The sequence below is a fragment of the Ovis aries genome, chromosome 11, assembly GCF_016772045.2.
Source record: "Ovis aries strain OAR_USU_Benz2616 breed Rambouillet chromosome 11, ARS-UI_Ramb_v3.0, whole genome shotgun sequence".
Classification (NCBI taxonomy): Eukaryota; Metazoa; Chordata; class Mammalia; order Artiodactyla; family Bovidae; genus Ovis; species Ovis aries.
Window position 1 is genome coordinate 26,048,310 of NC_056064.1, and position 12,125 is coordinate 26,060,434.

Below are 12,125 nucleotides of genomic sequence, written 5' to 3' on the forward strand. Positions count from 1 at the left end.
AAGTGAAGATCTTATGAGTGTTCATTCCATAAACATCTCTCAGTTTGAAAATTTTCAAAACGAACAGTGAGAGATATCAAGATTCCAACCATTACCATAGCTACTCTTCTCTGAAGAGAAGAAACTGAATAATGAACCTTTGCCAGCATTTAACTGTTTTTGGGGTCAGATTATTATTTCATAGTCTCTAATTAACGCAAAGACATGAAACTCTCCAGTCAATGCTGAGAATGAGCTATTCCTCAACAGACCAGGGCTGGTATTCAGGGGTCAGCTCAAGGCCATTCATATACTGACCCAATGCCCCTCAAAAACAAACAATTACCATACAACCTAGGGTTTGTGTGTTTTCCCGTCATCCCTGGAGGAGATGGACAAGAGGCAACTCTGCAGGATCACTCCAGCAGGACCAACACTGGTGTAATTTACAAAGGGCCGTCAGATGCAGGGCTCCAACTCTGGGAAAATGCAAGAACAAGGCAAATGGAACCTGCCTGGGGAGGAGGAGGCCCAAAGCTGGAGAACAAATCTGCAGAGGTTCCAGGCAGTTCTTGTTTGGGAAGCTATCTGTTCTTATTCCTCTCAAAATTGACAGCCTTCTGGAAGTTCTCCATTAGTGCAGCAATTATGATGCACTTTTATCATATCATAATGCCTATGAAGTTTACTGAGGCTTTTTTTTTTAATAAGTCAGCTCTCCAGGAAAAGTACAGTAGCTGCTCAAAAGCTGTACCTCCTAGGGCTTTTAGAGGTTAACGTTTTGCTTATATTTATAACTGAAAATTAAATGCTAGTCCATAGTTCATTTTGTTTAGATTTCTCAAATCAAAGAAAAGTAAGTTAAATGTGATCATTTTTTTTAATCAAGAGGTAAGTTTAAAAAAAGAATAATCTCTTTACATAATCTTGTTCATTATTAATGTTCTGTAGGCTCTGAAGAACATAACAGGAACCACTTTGGCCAGGAAGATAAAGTCACATCAAAGATTATTTCAAGATAGGATGCATTTAATATGTTGTTGTTAAGTCACCTAAGTCGTGTCCTACTCTTTGAGACCCCATGGACTACAGCATGCCAGGCTCCTCTGTCCTCCATGATCTCTTAGAGTTTACTCAAAATATTTACCATAGTTAATGTTTATTTAACTGTTAACTTACCATCTGTTCCTGAACATCCCTCTTTGCCTGGGAAAACCCCTGCTGTAACTCTTCAAGTAAGATTTCCGATGCTTGAGCTCTTAGGACAAGTGCAGAGATCTTGAAAGGAAAAAAAAAAAAAAATCATACACAGAAAATATGGCTATTAGGAATCTGGCTATTCTGAAACTAACTCTACAATCTCCTGCTTAATGTCCAGAATTGATTTTTTTAGTAGTTCATAAAACACCACTCATCTATCATTCAACAAATACATATGAACCTACTGTGTACAAAAGTCTCAGCCTTTCAGATGACACAGGCAGTACCAAAACTCCCCAGGGGTCACCCACTGCCATACATGAACAACGCCATTATACGGCCTCTAGACATAGATATTAATCCATGTGACCCAGTTATAAATATTATTCTTAAAAGAGCTAATTAAAAATCAAAAAAATTTTGAAACTGTCCACACACACACAAAAACCCACACAGTTTAAAGGATAAACAAATCTTCTCTGAACTAGCTGCAGTCTTCCAAGATGATGTACTTAAGAGAACAGATACACGAGAAACTCCCCTGAATTAGTTTAATGTTCCCGATGAGGGGTTTATGTACAAGTTGATGACTTGTATATAAGAGTGGTAAAATAAAAATAAATTTGGTTAGACATTTTAAGAATGATTAGTTTCAGAATTCTGTCTCCAGTAGTAGCAAAATAGGTAGTGTGAACCAACCTTCCTGCTGAGAATTAAGAAAACCAGACAAAAATAACCACAGAGCCGAGGACCAGAATGAGGACACTTGGGAGAACTGGATGCAGCCTCTGCAACAGCTCTTCTCCAGAAGCACGTGCCAATTCCAGAAGAAACAGATGCGACACTGAGAAACGGAGCAGGGCGTCTCAGAGCCTCAGGAAAAGGGGCAAAAGTTAAGAGTCCAAGACCCACTACACAGGAATCCCTGGTAACACCCTGCACTTTGGATTGGGTCCCCAAAGGGACACACCCAAGAGTATAAGGAAAGAATTTAAACTAATCCAACCTTCACAACTTCATATGATCTCAATTCCTGTAAACAAATTAAGGTGATCCATGATTGGATTATTGGTGACCCACAACTAGTTGTCTGCCTCTAAGAAAAATTATTTCAACAATTTTCATATATAATGTCTAGCACTCAAGTAAGAATGCACAAGAAAAGACTACAATAAAAAAAAAAACAAAAGGAAATGATAGAAAACAAAACAGAAACAGACCTACAATGAATCCACGTATGTTACTAAAGTGTACTTTAAAATAGCTGTAATTTGATCTGTTCAGAAATTTAGCCCCACCAGAGATTTAATGGAAACAATAAATACAACCAAGTGGAATTAATAAACTAAAAAAGCAATTATCCAAATTATTAAAAATTCAATGAATAAATTTAACAGATTAGACCTACTGGAAGAGAAAATCAGTGATCTGATGATAATAAAGACACATGTGCAAGAATGTTAGAAAGTGTGTTCATTCACAACAGTCAAAAACCAGAAACAATCCAAATATCTCTCAACTGTAGAATGGATAAATAAATTATGCTATAATCATGTTATAGAATATACATAGCATTAAAAAACCTAACCACTGATACACAGAACAGGATGGATAAGTCTCACAGACACAATGACCACAGACTGGATGCTAAAGGCTACATACTATATGATTCCATTCATAAGAAGTCCAAGAACATGCAATACTAAAAACATAGTGTTAAAAGCTAGAATACTGGCTACCTCTAAGTACAGCAGGTGGGGTATTTACTTATTAGTAAAGAATATAAAGGTATTAAAAATGGTCTGTATCTTGATGCAGATGATAATTTATTACCTGGTAAAATTGTCCACAAAATAAAGCTCACCAAATTGTACACTTGAGAGTTATGCACTTTACTATATCAATAGAAACAAATTTTTAAAGAGACATATGGCTGAGAATATTCCAATTATGAGGTAAGACATTGGTTCAGAGATCCAAGATACCCTGTGATACTCCAAACGGCAGAAATATGAAGAAAAATATACTGAGGTATACAGTAGAGTACAATTGTTAATAACAAAAACATTTTTAAAAAGAGCTAGGGAAAAAATGACATTTTACCTTCAAAGGAGCAATAATAAGACTGATAGCTGACTTATCAGAAACATGGAAGCCAGAAGCAATGGAATAATAACTTCAAAGTGCTGAAAGAGAACAACATAAGTACTCAGAATTCTACACCCGGCCAGAGTATCCTTCCTGAATGAAGGTGGAAGAAAAAGATACGTCTAATAAACAAAAATATGAGAGAATGGACTTCTGGCACTGTCCAAGAGGACTAAGCCCACCAAGGCCATTCTCTCCCCTGATTACACCTAAAAATTTCTGGGTAAAATACAAAAAGCAACTACCTGAGGACTCTAAAAACTAAACAAAAGCAGACAGTTTAGAGAGAGAAATCAAAACGAGAAGGAACAATTTATACAGCAGTTTACTGCCTATTTGGGGTTTTTTCCTATTTTCTTGCCAGCATGAATCTGAGAGCAGCTCCAACTGTAAAGCAACAGGGGATGCGGCAGCACAGGAGCAACCACTGCCTCTCTGATCACAGGGCCAGGACAGGGACCCTGTGAGCTGAAGAGGAGAGCGGCACTGAGAGAGAAAGCTACAAGAGGTGCCCGAATTCTGTGCGTGAACCAGCACAAGTCTCACACTCACCCCTGCGCTATATACACACAGGGACACAGCCAGAGGAGCACGGCGAAGGCTTTCAAAATGAACTGACATTAGAACCACCTACTACCCTAGGCAAGACAGAACTTATGAACTGAACCTAATCTGGGTAATGGAACTCAGTCTCACAAAAAAATACTCATAGTCTCCAAGATCAATCTGAAAGTACTTGACATAGAAAGAATCAGGAAAATGTGGCCAATTCTCAACAGGAAAGAAAATCAATATATGTCAACCCCATGACGACCTAGATTGGAATTATCAAAGATTTTAAAGTAGCTATTGTAACTATGCTGCCTAGAGTAAAGGTAAATACTCTTGAAATGAATGAAAACATAGTCCTCAGTAGAGAAATTAAAAACTAAAAAAAGATGAAAAAACTGACTATCACAGAATCTGGCACAAAAACAGGTGAACAGATTAATCAATTAAAATAGAGTCCTGAAACTGACCCACATATGTATGTTCACTTGATAGCTTACAAAGATGATCTTGCAGAGCAATGATAATATGGTAATCTTTTCACTAAATGGTACAGGAATGGACTATCCAAATGAAAAAAAGAATGTATAAAAATTTACCCTTATCTATAGCTTATATATAAAAGTCAGTTCTAGATGGATTTTGGGTATAAATGTGGGTAGCTTTATAGCTACGATGAAGCTTCTACAAAATATATGAAAATATCTTCATAACCGCAGGATCATGATAAAAATCACTAAATCATAAAGAGAAGGATCAATAAATTTAACTATATTATTTAACTATATTAAAGTTAATAAACTTCTTCAAAAGACATCATTAAAATAACAAAAACATAAGGTACTAGGTAGAAGACATTCAGAACACATCACCGAAGGTTCTAACAAGATCATGTAAAGAATTCCTAAGAGGAAAAACAAGCGAAAAAAGAGAGAGAGAGAGAGACAACCCAATAAAAAAAATGAGACCTGAGAAGTAATTTCACACATACACACACACACAACAATACCCCAATGGCAAACAGACACAAAAAATGCTAAATAACCTCAAATGCAAACTAAGCCACAATGAAATACTATTACACACCCACCAAAACAGCTATAATTAAAATAAAACAAAACAAAGTCTGCCAAGACTGTGGACCCAGAGGAATTTGCTGGGCAGAGTACACACTCATACAACCACTTCCTGGCACTATTATCTCCAAAAGTTGACATGCATTTTGAACATTTTGACCCAGACATTCCTTCCACTCCTAGGCATATACCCAGCAGCAGCAACATGTGCAGAAAGCCCTATACAAAAATTTCAAAGTAGAATTATTCATAATATCCCAGGACTATATACAACCCAAAGGCTAATCAACATTAAGATGGATAAATTATAATATAGCCATATAATGAATTGTATAACTATACCACAATGAAAATAACAACTGCCACACATTTGTAACCAGAAACGTCACAATGTTGAATGGAGAAAGAAAGACACAAAAGAATACAAACTATATAATTCACTTGTTAAAATAAAAAAGCAGACAAAGCTGATCTAATGGTGTTAAAGTTAGGGCTATACTTACTTCTGGGGAGAAAATAGTAAGCGGAGGGGGGAAGTGAGGGTTTCTGACGTACTAGCTAATTTTTTATCAGTCTGTCTTGATGGTTATACAGATATTCGTTCAGGTATGTTTGGTATATCTGTATATAAGGTTGGGGGTTTTTCTAGGCATGCTACACTTTTTCAAAAAGTCAAGAAGATAACTGGGATCTTTCTTGTCAGCAGGTTTCTTGTGCAGCAGAAAACCCTAATAAAAATCAAAAGGGAAAAGGGAACCAGAGCCTCCTGATTATTCACTAATCAGTTCTTTCAAAAGCTATTTTCCTTAAATCTGCAAAGCACACACCAGAGGAAGATCAGTTTGAGATATTTTTATCTGAAGGAAAATAACAGAACCCTCAGATCTTCAGGGCAAGAAAAAAATGTTACTTTGTTTTCAGAACTCTTATTTGAACAACTCAGTCGTCTCCCACGGATCATATTCTAAAACCCTCATTTACCTGGTGACTTGAGTCTTCAGTGCTCTGCTTTATGAAGTCCTCCAGCTCCTGCTTATCTTTCATTGTCTTCTCTAACTGATCATTTGCTTGCCTTAGCATCACCTGTAGTTTTTTCACCTATACAATTTTAAATGTTAATTAGAAGGAAGTTCCAGAATTTTCATAGAATTTTTTAAAATCCCTAGCTCCAGAAAATTTTAAATATAATATTTTTTTCTTGAGAATCATATTTTTCAGTGTGGGAAAGAACTGAGATGAATTACCTTGTTCAACAACTATATTGTGCTTTACAGTTAACAATTCGTCTTTCATATCCATTTGAAAATATACGCTCTTCCTCTCCTATGTCTTCTAGACTAGGGCCCTGGCCTCCTTGACTCTAATCTGTCTTCAGCCTCCAGTCTACAATCCACACTAACACAATAAATATTTCTAAAATGAAAGTCAAATCATATTAAGTCCCTACTTAAAATCCTTAAATGCCTCCCAAAGTCTTCAAGGTAAAATTTAAACCCCTTCAGTCATCACAACACTGCTCCCCTCAGTGATCTCATCATGGCCTTCCCTTTGGAGCTTCCTTTCCCACCATTTTCCCCCACTCTCTCTCTTCTCTATCCCCAGACCCTCACATGCCCTATGCTTAGCCACATGAACTATTCATACTCCCTGGAACACACAATTTTCCTTCAGGACTGTTCCTTTGTACAGCTTTCCTCTCCTTCAACACCCTTTCCCCACTAGCTCTAAAACAAATTTAGCTGAACCCTAACCCTAACCTTCCCTAGTTAACAGCCCATAGTTAAGTTAGATGTCTCTGCTCCTCATCTAGTTCTACTTGTACAAGAATAACCCACCCTGAAAGGATGGCTTGGGTTGAAACACTAAAAATTCCTCATGAGCAGTACTGTGTTCTCTCTGTAGCTGAACACTAAGAACCCAGCAAAGTGCCTACACAGTTGAAGCAAGAGCAAAATGTCTGACATGACTATGGAACCCACGATGACCCATTCCTGTACCAAACCAGAGGCCATCTATTGCTATATTAGCTTCACAAAAAGCTTTAGAAGTTTACCTTTGAGCCATCAAAAACACATACACACACACACATATGGAGGAAATTTATGCCAAAGGCATTTGAAAATATTAAGCCATCATTCTAATCAGCTTAAGCTTAAAGACTAGGGTAGCACTTCCACAATAACCAAAGAACAATTGGGAAATATAAGAAAAAAAGTTATTTTTTCCTTGTATATACTTTCACAAGTCTACTCTCATGAAATTCTATAGTATTTGCTAAATGTTATCAAGGAACCCACTATTAGACACTGTATTTGCAAAGTTCAGTTCAGTTGCTCAATTGTGTCTGACTCTCTGCAACCCCATGGACTGCTGCACACCAGGCTTCCCTGTCCATCATCGACTCCCAGAGCCTACTCAAACTCATGTCCATCAAGTCAGTGATGCCATCCAGCCATCTCATCCTCTGTCGTCCCCTTCTCCTCCTGCCTTCAATCTTTCCCAGCATCAGGGTCTTTTTCCAATGAACTGGTTCTTCGCATTAGGTGGCCAAAGAACTGGAGTTTCAACTTCAGCATCCGTCCTTTCAATGAATATTCAGGACTGATTTCCTTTAGGATGGACTGGTCAGATCTCCTTGCAGTCCAAGGGGCTCTTAAGAGTCTTCTCCAACACCACAGCTCAAAAGCATCAATTCTTCAGAGCTCAGCTTTCTTTACAGTCCAACTCTCACATCCATACATGACTACTGGAAAAACCAGAGCTTTGACTAGATGGACCTTTGTTGGTAATGTCTCTTTCTGCTTTTTAATATGCTGTCTAGGCTGGTCATAGCTTTTCTTCCAAGGAGCAAGTATCTTTTAATTTCATGGCTGCAGTCACCATTGCAGTGATTTTGGAGCCCAAAAAAATAAAGTCTGTCCCTGTTTCCACTGTTTCCCCATCTATTTCCCATGAAGTGATGGGACCAGATGCCATGATCTTCATTTTCTGAATGTTGAGCTTTAAGCCAACTTTTTCACTCTCCTCTTTCACTTTCATCAAGAGGCTCTTTAGTTCTTTAGTTCTTCTTCACTTTCTGCCATAAGGGTAGGGTCATCTGCATATCTGAGGTTATTGATATTTCTCCCGGCAATCTTGATTCCAGCTTGTGCTTCTTCCAGCCCAGCCTTTCTCATGATGAACTCTGCATAGAAGTTAAATAAGCAGGGTGACACTATACAGCATTGACATACTCCTTTTCCTATTTGAAACCAGTCTGTTGTTCCACGTCCAGTTCTAACTGTTGCTTCCTGACCTGCATATAGGTTTCTCAAGAGGCAGGTCAGGTGGTCTGTTATTCCCATCTCTTTCAGAATTTTCCACAGTTTATTGTGATTCACACAGTCAAAGGCTTTGGCACAGTCAATAAAGCAGAAGTAGGCGTTTTTCTTGAACTCTTTTGTTTTTTTGATGATCCAGCGGATGTTGGCAATTTGATCTCTGGTTCTTCTGCCTTTTCTAAATCCAAATTGAACATCTGGAATTTCACGGTTCACGTACTGTTGAAGCCTGGCTTGGAGAATTTTGAGCATTACTTTGCTGGTGTGTGAGATAAGTGCAATTGTGCAGTAGTTTGAACATTCTTTGGCATTGCCCTTCTTTGGATTGGAATGAAAAATGACCTTTTCCAAAGTCCTGTGACCACTGCTGAGTTTTCCAGATTTGCTGGCATATTGAGTACAGCACTTTCATAGCATCATCTTTTAGGATTTGAAGTAGCTCAACTGGAACTCCGTCACCTCCACTAGCTTTGTTCATAGCGATGCTTCCTAAGGCCCACTTGACTTCACATTCCAGGATGTCTGGCTCTAGGTCAGTGATCACACCATCATGGTTATCTGGATCATGAAGATATTTTTTGTATGGTTCTTCTGTGTATTCCTGCCATCTCTTATTAACATCTTCTGCTTCTCTCAGGTCCATACAATTCCTATCCTTTACTGTACCCATCTTCGCATGAAATGTTCCCTTGGTATCTCTACTTTTCGTGAAGAGATCTCTAGTCTTTCCCATTCTACTGTCTGCCACTATTTCTTTGCATTGATCGCTGAGGAAGGCTGTCTTATTTCTCCTTGCTATTCTTTGCAACTCTGCATTCAAATGGGTATATTTTTCCTCTTCTCCTTTGCCTTTCACTTCCCTTCTTTTCTCAGCTATTTGTAAGGCCTTGTCAGACAACCATTTGCCTTTTTGCATTTATTTTTCTTGGGGATGGTCTTGATCACTGCCTCCTGTACAACGTCACATACCTCCATCTATAGTTCTCCAGGCAGTCTGTCTATCAGATCTAATCCCTTGAATCTATTTGTCACTTCCACTGTATAATCGTAAGGGATTTGATAAAGGTCATACCTGAATGGTCTAGTGGTTTTCCCTACTTTCTCCAATTAAGTCTGAATTTGGCAATAAGGAGTTCATGATCTGAGCCACAGCCAGCTCCCAGTCTTGTTTTTGTATTGTATTTGGAAAGGTCTTGTCAATCTCAACATATCTGATTTACCAAATCTTAATTTCTGTGACCCCATAAACTACCCTATTTCAACAAATTTATGACAAGACGTAGGCAATAAGCAACAGAGTCCAAATACTGGTTAATGTAATATTCAATTAACTTTTATCCAATAAGCAATAGTCAACCCCTTATCTCCCTAACCCTCCATATCATAAAGCACTTTCCATGTGTATGCATTCATGACAATAACCTGTCTAGGCCTTGAGCACAAGGAACAGGCTGGAGAGGAGATATGCCAGCTGAGCTGACCAGTGTGGTACTGGGCAAGCTAGCCATGCAAAGACACACAAAAGCAAAAATTCTGTCATGTCCTCCCACTGGAAATGTAACTGACATCACATGCACCAGATTATTTCAGACTTCACAAGCTGGATAAACTTCATAAAGCAAATTGGGAGGGGTAAAAGGCAATTAATTCAGCACCTCCAATGAAAACAACAGCTTACCAGTTTTGCACACCCCAAAAGAAACTCACCTGGTCTCTTGTTTCAGCCTCCTGAATCTGAATTCCTTGTAATTGTTTTTCATAATTGGAACACATATCACAGCGTCTACCAAGCTTATTTCCAGCATTGTGTATCTGAGGGACACCAAAATTATCTCTTATCAGAGAGAACAAAATAGGTCCACAAAACATACACAAGGAATACTTGTAGTCTTACCTATGCTACTCAAAGTAGAAAATGGAGTAAACAATTTATTCAGGGACTTATGGCAAGAAGTTATAATACAGAGTTGAATTCTAAAAAATCCTAAGTCCCATACAAGTATGATAGGAAAACAAGGGACATAACTTTATCACCAAGAGGCTCAAGACCCCAAACTACCACATTTGGGGGAAACACAAGGAAAGTAAAAGGTACTATACCGTGGTACACACAATTTAAATCGATACTAGCCAACAAGAGGAGACGGGAGCTCGGAGTGCCAATTAACCATTTCACCAGCTCCAAGCACAAAGCAGGTATGAAACAATTAAGTAGCACCTTTTCACATGTTCTGCATAAGCCCAAGGAGAATAGTTTCTTTCAACCTTAATAAGCTGTTCCACCTGCTAACCAAGTTTCTTTAAAGAAAAGTAGCCCTGAGTAAAAGAAACCACTGGAAGTTGTACAACGTGAATCCCAATCCAGGTTTTGCCTCTAAGTCAAAGGGGAAATTTGAGCAACTCACTTGACCTTTCTGAGCCAGTTTCCTTACCTCTAAAGTTGGAGAAAATCATACCCTGATTGTCTCATTATTATCAAGAAGGTCAAAGAGAAGAGGTATGTGAAAGGGCTTGTGATCTGTAAAGCACTATGCAACTACATATTTAAGCTTTTATCTCCTAGTCTTACTTTTTAGTTTGCAAATACTATTAGCAGGAAAATTAACCTCATTAAAGGTTGCCTTCTCTTCTCTCCCACATTTTCCAACCCCACCTTAAACTCTCAGCATCAACTAGTGTATAAGCATCTGTACTTCAGACCTCAAAGAAAGATGAAAGTATGAATCCTAGAATACACTGAGATTATGCAAAACTGCAAAGCAAAACAAATTCAGGCTACACAAATTTAGCTATGCTATTCAGGCAGATCACTCCAACTGAAGATGTGTGACATCAGGTGATGTTTATACTCAACACAATCAGCTAGTAAGTTCCCTTCTCTGTCATAATCACCTGGAACAGCGAAAGCAGAAAATGTAAGGGTCAGACAACACGGACTAACACCCATTTTCTGGCAACAAGTGTGAGCACTGGCTCCAGGGGCTATCTCTTGAATGAACAATAAATTCAGAGCTACCCAGGATCCCTCAGAGCAAGCAAGAGGCAAAGCCAGGAGGAGAGCTCACCTCTTTCTGCAAGAGATTCCATTCTGTCTCACTGACTAGGCGGTAGCCACTGGGGGACACATAAGCACTTTCCATGCCCTGTGTGACACTCGACAGGAGGGATGCTGTCTCCTCTTGCTCCGGTGTCATCGCCTTGATTGCTCTCTCCTGATCTTTGGTTAACATAAACCCACTTGGCATTTGCAGTGACCCGAGGGAGGCAGTATCAAAGTTCTCAGTCACCGAATCTGCTCCTACCAACGGTCCGAAATCTGATTCGTCCAGGTTCCCAGCAGATTTTGCTTTGCAGTTATAGCCTAAAGCTTTGGATTGCAGCGAGCCTGAAGTTCCCAGGCTATCTGTAGACTGTGCTCTCCTGAGTCCATCTTTAAACACATCATTGTCTGGTTTACTGAAAGGATCCCCGGATGGCAACAGTAAGTCTGCATCCAGAGAATGGACTGAACCATGGGTGCTATCTAAATGTTCCTGAAATGGGAAAATATATTGCCAAGTTAGACAATTCCTGTTATTTTCAAAGAGAAAAACTATCACATTTTATAAAGTGTTTTGCCACATGTTACACATGACAGTCTTTCGTATGCTGCCTCTGTATATTCACTGAGCAAATATTTACTGACTGTCTTCTATATGCTGGGCCCTAAACCAAGCACTCAGGATACAACTGGGAGCAATCTCTGACCCCAAGATGCTTAGTTTCATGAAAAAAATAAACAAGTGAACCAAGTAAACAGGCTATTAGAATACCATACTTGATAAAATGATGACAGGTTTCAGCTATGTACTGA

General features: G+C 38.7%; 1 protein-coding gene across 11 annotated transcripts in view; it reads right to left on the reverse strand.

The window, feature by feature from the left end:
* Positions 1–12,125, reverse strand: part of RABEP1 (rabaptin, RAB GTPase binding effector protein 1) — a 92,097-nt gene that overhangs the window by 14,282 nt on the left and 65,690 nt on the right. For 6 of the 11 annotated variants that reach the window (XM_042255572.1, XM_042255571.1, XM_015098590.3 and 3 more), the window contains 4 exons: positions 11,338–11,805; positions 9,980–10,084; positions 5,934–6,050; positions 1,159–1,257 (listed from right to left, as the gene is read on the reverse strand). In XM_042255572.1, the coding sequence (XP_042111506.1) occupies positions 1,159–1,257; positions 5,934–6,050; positions 9,980–10,084; positions 11,338–11,805 (789 nt within the window). The remainder of the gene's footprint in view (positions 1–1,158; positions 1,258–5,933; positions 6,051–9,979; positions 10,085–11,337; positions 11,806–12,125) is intronic. The other 5 variants (XM_060395355.1, XM_015098592.3, XM_060395358.1 and 2 more) reach the window with 3 other exon arrangements.